This window comes from Cherax quadricarinatus, chromosome 72 (genome assembly GCF_038502225.1).
Source record: "Cherax quadricarinatus isolate ZL_2023a chromosome 72, ASM3850222v1, whole genome shotgun sequence".
Taxonomy (NCBI): domain Eukaryota; kingdom Metazoa; phylum Arthropoda; class Malacostraca; order Decapoda; family Parastacidae; genus Cherax; species Cherax quadricarinatus.
The window spans coordinates 4,584,918-4,594,192 of NC_091363.1; the positions used below are offsets into that span (position 1 = coordinate 4,584,918).

At 44.8% G+C, this 9,275-nt stretch overlaps 1 protein-coding gene across 1 annotated transcript in view; it reads right to left on the reverse strand.

Annotated features, from left to right (window-relative positions):
* Positions 1-896: 896 nt before the first annotated feature.
* The window catches only part of LOC128701437 (protein scarlet-like), a 48,628-nt gene continuing 40,249 nt past the window's right edge, over positions 897-9,275 (reverse strand). Inside the window, exons 8-12 of the mRNA XM_070100222.1 lie at positions 5,881-6,105; positions 5,035-5,170; positions 2,994-3,099; positions 1,822-1,922; positions 897-1,602 (exon numbers count right to left, since the gene is read on the reverse strand). Of these exons, the coding sequence (XP_069956323.1) occupies positions 1,430-1,602; positions 1,822-1,922; positions 2,994-3,099; positions 5,035-5,170; positions 5,881-6,105 (741 nt within the window). The 3' untranslated portion in view covers positions 897-1,429. The remainder of the gene's footprint in view (positions 1,603-1,821; positions 1,923-2,993; positions 3,100-5,034; positions 5,171-5,880; positions 6,106-9,275) is intronic.

Here is a 9,275-nt window from a genome sequence, read left to right on the forward strand (position 1 = left end):
GGATGTGTGTTGTATGGTAGGATGTATGTTGTATGGTAGGATGTATGTGTTGTATGGTAGGATGTATGTGTTGTATGGTAGGATGTATGTGTTGTATGGTAGGATGTGTGTGTTGTATGGTAGGATGTGTGTGTTGTATGGTAGGATGTATGTGTTGTATGGTAGGATGTATGTGTTGTATGGTAGGATGTGTGTTGTATGGTAGGATGTATGTTGTATGGTAGGATGTATGTGTTGTATGGTAGGATGTATGTGTTGTATGGAAGGATGTATGTGTTGTATGGTAGGTATGTATGGTGATGTTGTATGTGTGTGTGATGTACGTGTGTGTTGTATGGTAGGATGTATGTGTTGTATGGTAGGATGTGTGTTGTATGGTAGGATGTATGTGTTGTATGGTAGGATGTGTGTGCTGTATGGTAGGATGTATGTGTTGTATGGTAGGATGTGTGTGTTGTATGGTAGGATGTGTGTGTTGTATGGTAGGATGTATGTGTTGTATGGTAGGATGTATGTGTTGTATGGTAGGATGTGTGTTGTATGGTAGGATGTATGTTGTATGGTAGGATGTATGTGTTGTATGGTAGGATATATGTGTTGTATGGTAGGATGTATGTGTTGTATGGTAGGATGTATGTGTTGTATGGTAGGATGTGTGTTGTATTGTAGGATGTGTGTGTTGCACGGTATGGTGTGTGTGTTGTATGGTAGGATGTGTGTTGTATGGTAGGATGTGTGTGTTGTATGGTAGGATGTGTGTGTGTTGTATGGTAGGATGTATGTGTTGTATGGTAGGATGTATTGATCAGTGGTTCAGAGAACCGACAAGTTGATAAATTAGACACATGTGCACTTAGACACATGTGCACATGTGTACATTTCTTAGTGTACATAAACTGAGCACCCAGTGAAGAGGCGGGGCCAGGCTCTATGACTCAGCCCCTGCAACCACAATTAGACGAGTACCTCTCAGTGTATGTACACTGAGAGATGTACATATCTCAATACATTTTTCCTGTATTCCTCCCTGTATACACATTTAGGAGTACATCTCTAGGTGTACACGTCAGGGTGTACACCTCTGGCTACGTACACAACCTTGAAGTGTCAGTATTCACCTCTCATCATGTCAGCTCTCACAAGAGTGTAAATAAAAATTATCTTATACTGAGTACCAAGATTTTAACATCTTTGTAAACACGTGTGTCACCTGCTCTTCTTCCTCCTACAGCCTCTTACATCATCCTACATCCTCCTACAACCTCTTACATCCTCCTAGAGCCTCTTACAGCCTACTACAGCCTACTACACCTCTTACATCCTCATACAACCTCTTACATCCTCCTACACCCTCTTACATCCTCCTACAGCCGCTTACATCCTCCTACAGCCTCCTACAGCCTCCTACAGCCTCCTACTCTCCCTGGTTCTACTTTCTCCTGGCCCTGAGGAAGAGGCCACAGAATCCTATGAGGTGGAAGGCAACATAGAGTGTAGCCATGAGACACAGGTCCTGGTGTAGGTGCCAATCTTTGAAGGTGTACTTAGAGATAACCTCTTCTCCCGTGGTCAAGCAGGGCACCTCAGGGCCAGTCTCGCAAGCTGTGGGTAACACCAGGTCAACACATTACCGGTCAGGAGGAGGGTTAAGAGGTTAGGGATATATATATATATATATATATATATATATATATATATATATATATATATATATATATATATATATATATATATATATATATATATAAATGTATATTCATGTAAGCTATCAATGTATTGAAGGAAGAGTGTAAGAAACACGTAAGTTTAGGTCAGACTTACTGATGTTGTCAACTCCTTTCCACTGTGTGATGGTCAAAGCCTCGTTAGTATACATGAACCACGACACGTACTTGACCCAACTTATGTACCATGGCATGGACCTGAGGGAGACACAGAGAGATAAGAGAGAAACAAGACACACAGAGAAAGAAACCGAGAGAGAGAGAGAGAGTGTGTGTTTAGATATACTAAAATAAAAATAACACGAACTTTTTGATATATTATTTATTTAGAATTGTAGGCCAGTAAATGAAGCTCTGGATGAGCGAAACGTCGACATGTTAAAATCTTAATCTGCTCGAAATGTGTTTATTGCAAAATGTTCTTTCTTAAGCAAGGTGAAGTTGGAGGTGAGCAGAACTAATATTATATCAGGACTTAATTATTATTCGATAAGGGAACTCTTGGGAAAAATAAACACATAAGCAGTATATTGACAACGTTTCGCCCACACAGTGGACTTTATCAAGTCACAAACAGATCTGAATATTAAAATGGTATAAAACAAACAGATCTACCTGGGTGAAAGGTACGTGATTATGTATAGAATGGAGTCAGGTGGAGAATCCTGAGTAGGTTGGATCTAAACCAGCGTGTGACAGTCTTCTGTGTAGGGTGACTGAGTCCTAGGTCCTAGGTCTCAATCACCCTAATTTCGAAAAAATCATTCCGAACCTAACGAAAAAAAATATATTTCATTGTGTTTGATTATTATTAAATTACTGTAAACGTATCTAAAATATATTTAGTTGGATTAGGTTAAATTAAATTGCGCTTGTTATAATAAGGTTAGGTAAGTTTTCTAAGGTTCTTTTGGTACAAACTTAGGTCCTAGGACTTAGGATTCAGTCACCCTACTCGGAAGATTGTCACATGCAGGTTTAGATCCAACCTACTCAGCATTCTCTACCTCTCCATTCTATAAATAATCACGTACCTTTCGCCCAGGTAAATCTGTTTGTGACTTGATAAAGTCCATTGTGTGGGCGAAACGTTGTCACTAAGGGATCACATTATACTGCTTATGTGTTTATTTTTCCATTGTGTTGGTATTTTATACCATTTATTTCCATCCAAGGGAACTCTTACCATACCTAGGTACACACCCTGGTACACACACTGGTACACACACACACTGGTACACACCCAGGTACACACACACTGGTACTCACGCCAGGTCAATAAAGAGGCCACCGGAGATAAGCAGCATCATGTCGAAGGGGATGAGAATGACCATGATGTAAGGGATGCTGTCGAACATGGCAGAGAACATCACTCCTGTAGCCTCCATGGGTGTTGAGGAGGGTGTGTGGGTGTTGGGGAGGGTGTATTGGTGTTGAGGAGTGTGTGTGGGTGTTGGGGAGGGTGTATGGGTGTTGGAGAGTGTGTGGGGGTGTTGGGGAAGGTGTATGGGTGATGGGGAGGATGTAGGGGTGTTTGGGAGAGTGTATGGGTGTTGGGGAGGAGTGTTGGGTTGACAGGGTAGGGTGTGTCAGGGAGGGGTGAAGAAAAACAGAATATTAATAATAATAATAATAACAAAACTACTGTTTCAAGACTGAGGGACTGACCACCTCAGACTACTTAAAGACTGAGGGACTGACCACCTCAGACTATTTATCCAGACTGAGGGACTGACCACCTCAGACTATTTATCCAGACTGAGGGACTGACCACCTCAGACTATTTCTCCAGACTGAGGGACTGACCACCTCAGACTATTTATCCAGACTGAGGGACTGACCACCTCAGACTATTTATCCAGACTGAGGGACTGACCACCTCAGACTATTTATCCAGACTGAGGGACTGACCACCTCAGACTATTTAAAGACTGAGGGACTGACCACCTCAGACTATTTATCCAGACTGAGGGACTGACCACCTCAGACTATTTATCCAGACTGAGGGACTGACCACCTCAGACTATTTATCCAGACTGAGGGACTGACCACCTCAGACTATTTATCCAGACTGAGGGACTGACCACCTCAGACTACTTAAAGACTGAGGGACTGACCACCTCAGACTACTTAAAGACTGAGGGACTGACCACCTCAGACTACTTAAAGACTGAGGGACTGACCACCTCAGACTACTTGTAGACTGAGGGACTGACCACCTCAGACTACTTGTAGACTGAGGGACTGACCACCTCAGACTACTTAAAAAAGACTGAGGGACTGACCACCTCAGACTACTTATAGACTGAGGGACTGACCACCTCAGACTACTTAAAGACTGAGGGACTGACCACCTCAGACTACTTAAAGACTGAGGGACTGACCACCTCAGACTACGTAAAGACTGAGGGACTGACCACCTCAGACTACTTAAAGACTGAGGGACTGACCACCTCAGACTACTTAAAGACTGAGGGACTGACCACCTCAGACTACTTAAAGACTGAGGGACTGACCACCTCAGACTACTTAAAGACTGAGGGACTGACCACCTCAGACTACTTAAAGACTGAGGGACTGACCACCTCAGACTACTTAAAGACTGAGGGACTGACCACCTCAGACTACTTAAAGACTGAGGGACTGACCACCTCAGACTACTTATAGACTGAGGGACTGACCACCTCAGACTACTTATAGACTGAGGGACTGACCACCTCAGACTACTTAAAGACTGAGGGACTGACCACCTCAGACTACTTAAAGACTGAGGGACTGACCACCTCAGACTACTTAAAGACTGAGGGACTGACCACCTCACCTTTACCTCACCACTGCTTCTGTTGTCACCTTTGTGACAGAAGAATACAAAGGTAATTTTAGTAATATTATCAGACGAACATACTGTGGTAGGTACAAAGGCAGTTATTCACTGGCCTTTATTTGCGATGTTTCGCTCTCACAGTGGGCTGTATGTTGAGCCTCGCTTCGCCCATAGTGTCTCCCTGGCGATGGAGGATTTCTTCAGTGGGTAGCCTGATATACCCACTAACATCACTACCCACTACCACTACAACCATTACCTGCTACCACCACCTCTATCTACTACCACCATTATCACCACTACCCACTACCACAACCACCACCAATACCCACTACCATAACCACTACCCACTACCAGTATCATCACCACTACTACTCGCAACCACCACCACAACCCACCATCACCACCACCACCACCACCACCACCACAACCCACCATCACCACCACCACCACCACTACCCACTACCACCAACACACTCAACTTACCACAAGCAGAAGCAGTGTTAGCAGTGAAGATAACAATGAGAACTGTCATGAAGAACTGGTAGACACAGTGTTGTAGACCGACCAGCCAGTAGCACACAGTCACGAAGATTACGGGATCTATTACGAACCCTGGGATCTGAACACAGACTCAACTTAGGCCTTAATACTTGTATAGTTAAGATAGACTTATTATTATTATTGTTATTATTATTATTATTATTATTATTATTATTATTATTATTATTATTATTAATTATTATTATTATTATTATTATTACTGTTATTATATATTACAAGGACACTATCACAGACAAAATATACTACCATAACCCCCACCCCCACCACCACAACTACCACCACCCCCACCCCCACCACCACAACTACCACCACCCCCACCACCACATCTACCACCACAACTACCACCACCCCCACCACCACATCTACCTCCACCACCACAACTACCACCACCCCCACCCCCACCACCACAACTACCACCACCCCCACCACCACATCTACCACCACCACCACAACTACCACCACCCCCACCACCACAACTACCACCACCACCACAACTACCATCACCCCCACCACCACAACTACCACCACCACCACAACTACCATCACCCCCACCACTACAATCACCACCACAACTACCACCACCACCACAACTACCACCACCCCCACCACCACATCTACCACCACCACCACAACTACCACCACCCCCACCACCACAACTACCACCACCCCACCACCACAACTACCACCACCACCACAACTACCATCACCCCCACCACCACAATTACCACCACCACCACCACCACTACCACCACCACCACCACAACTCACCATAGCCAGCATCTTGGAGATATAGTAAGCATGGCTGCTGTACATGCCGTTCTTGTACTCCCTGAGGAAGAGTGGTAGTTCCTGAGGGAAGATGTTCAACACCCCGTACACTGAGGGGAAGGTGTTCTCTGTTATGAAGATGAAGAGTACACCTTCAATATCCTGAACACCCGCCTGGTTGAGTGTCACGTTGGTGTAACACACACCTATCAGCACCGCCATCAGCTGTGTACAGAGGTGTTTGAGTTACAGGTGTTTGAGTTACAGAGGTGTTTGAGTTACCAATACCAGTGTACGTCAGGAAGGTGCTACTACAGTATTCTGTATGACAGTTACACAGTAAGTTCATTCAGGTACAGATATACATAAATACAGTTACATGTATTATCATACATAGCAGCATATGTGTAGATTATCACTGATGACCCAGAAAAGTCAAAGTCACAATTCCATTTGGGTTCTTGTAATCTCTTATTACATAAAGGATATGTACTAGGAATATGTACTAGGAATATGGCTAGCTGAGTTATTTGTATGTGTGTTAGCTACATATAAAAACCATTCTCCTCCCTTTCTGTCACTACATTCATTAGGTACCTTTTGGCTCTCTTGTAGGTGGCCCGGTGGCCTGGTGGCTAAAGCTCCCGCTTCACACACGGAGGGCCAGGGTTCGATTCCCGGCGGGTGGAAACATTTCGACACCTGTTGTCCTGTTCACCTAGCAGCAAATAGGTACCTGGGTGTTAGTCGACTGGTGTGGGTCGCATCCTGGGGGACAAGATTAAGGACCCCAATGGAAATAAGTTAGACAGTCCTCGATGACGCACTGACTTTCTTGGGTTATCCTGGGTGGCTAACCCTCCGGGGTTAAAAATCCGAACGAAATCTTATCTTATCTTATCTTATCTTCTTTAACTGGCTTATGCTATGAGTGGCTTTGACATGTGCAGGCAGTCTGTTCCACTTCCTTACTGTTACACGGTAAGATGTGTTTGAAGCCTGACCACTGACTAGTGAAGATTTTCTGTTTCTATAAACGAACCAGTACATTAATGAATGGTAGTAATAGTAGTAGTAGCAGTAGTATTATGCAAGATAGTGTACTAGCAGTAGTGATTTTGAATGTAATAGACATTTATTTTTTTTATTAACATATCAGCCGTCTCCCACCAAGGCAGGGTGGCCCGAAAAAGAAAAACTTTCATCATCATTCACTCCATCACTGTCTTGCCAGAGGCGCGCTTACACTACAGTTATAAAACTGCCACATTAACACCCCTCCTTCAGAGTGTGAACACTGTACTTCCCATCTCCAGGACATAGGATTCATCCTATAGGTACTTACAATCTTCTGCAGTATCCTGATGACATGTACGTCAGGATTCCTGTAGGAGTCGACCAGGGACCTCCAGGTGAGCCAGGACAGCTGGATCCACCAACTGGGCTGGCGTCTGCAACAACAACAACACCAGCTGGATCACACCATAATAACACCTCAAGTCAGCCACCTGTGGTTCCTACATTACCCACAGTGTGCCAGCTATCACAGGACCTTAATTACCCACAGTGTGCCAGCTATCACAGGACCTTAATTACCCACAGTGTGCCAGCTATCAAAGGACCTTAATTACCCACAGTGTGCCAGCTATCACAGGACCTTAATTACCCACAGTGTGCCAGCTATCACAGGACCTTAATTACCCACAGTGTGCCAGCTATCAAAGGACCTTAATTACCCACAGTGTGCCAGCTATCACAGGACCTTAATTACCCACAGTGTGCCAGCTATCATAGGACCTTAATTACCCAGTGTGCCAGCTATCATTGGACCTTAATTACCCACAGTGTGCCAGCTATCATAGGACCTTAATTACCCAGTGTGCCAGCTATCACAGGACCTTAATTACCCACAGTGTGCAGGGTATCATAGGACATTAATTACCCAGTGTGCCAGATATCACAGGACCTTAATTACCCACAGTGTGCCAGCTATCACAGGACCTTACTTACCCACAGTGTGTCAGCTATCACAGGAACTTACCCACAGTGTGTCAGCTATCACAGGACCTTACCCACAGTGTGTCAGCTATCACAGGACCTTACTTACCCACAGTGTATCAGCTATCACAGGACCTTACTTACCCACAGTGTGTCAGCTATCACAGGACCTTACTTATCCACAGTATGTCAGCTATGACTAGACCTTACTTACCCACAGTGTGTCACCTATGACAAGACCTTACTTACCCACAGTGCGTCAGCTATCACAAGACCTTACTTACCCACAGTGTGTCAGCTATCACAAAACCTTACTTACCCACAGTGTGCCAGCTATCACAGGACCTTACTTACCCACAGTGTGTCAGTTATCACAGGACCTTACTTACCCACAGTGTGCCAGTTATAACAGGACCTTACTTACCCACAGTGTGCCAGCTATCACAGGACCTTACTTACCCACAGTGTGTCAGCTATCACAGGACCTTACCCACAGTGTGTCAGCTATCACAGGACCTTACCCACAGTGTGTCAGCTATCACAGGACCTTACTTACCCACAGTGTATCAGCTATCACAGGACCTTACTTACCCACAGTGTCTCAGCTATCACAGGACCTTACCCACAGTATGTCAGCTATGACTAGACCTTACTTACCCACAGTGTGTCAGCTATGACAAGACCTTACTTACCCACAGTGTGTCAGCTATCACAATACCTTACTTACCCACAGTGTGTCAGCTATCACAAAACCTTACTTACCCACAGTGTGCCAGCTATCACAGGACCTTACTTACCCACAGTGTGTCAGTTATCACAGGACCTTACTTACCCACAGTGTGCCAGTTATAACAGGACCTTACTTACCCACAGTGTGCCAGCTATCACAGGACCTTACTTACCCACAGTGTGTCAGCTATCACAAGACCTTACTTACCCACAGTGTGTCAGCTATCACAGGACCTGACTTACCCACAGTGTGCCAGCTATCGCAAGACCTTACTTACCCATAGTGTGTCAGCTATCACAGGACCTTACTTACCCACATTGTATCAGCTATCACAGGACCTTACTTACCCACAGTGTGCCAGCTATCACAGGACCTTACTTACCCACAGTGTATCAGCCGTCACAGGACCTTACTTACCCACAATGTATCAGCTATCACAAGACCTTACTTACCCACAGTGTGTCAGCTATCACAAGACCTTACTTACCCACAGTGTGTCAGCTATCACAGGACCTTACTTACCCACAGTGTGTCAGCTATCACAGGACCATACTTACCCACAGTGTGTCAGTTATCACAAGACCTTACTTACCCACAGTGTGTCAGTTATCACAAGACCTTACTTACCCACAGTGTATCAGCTATCACAGGATCTTACTTACCCACA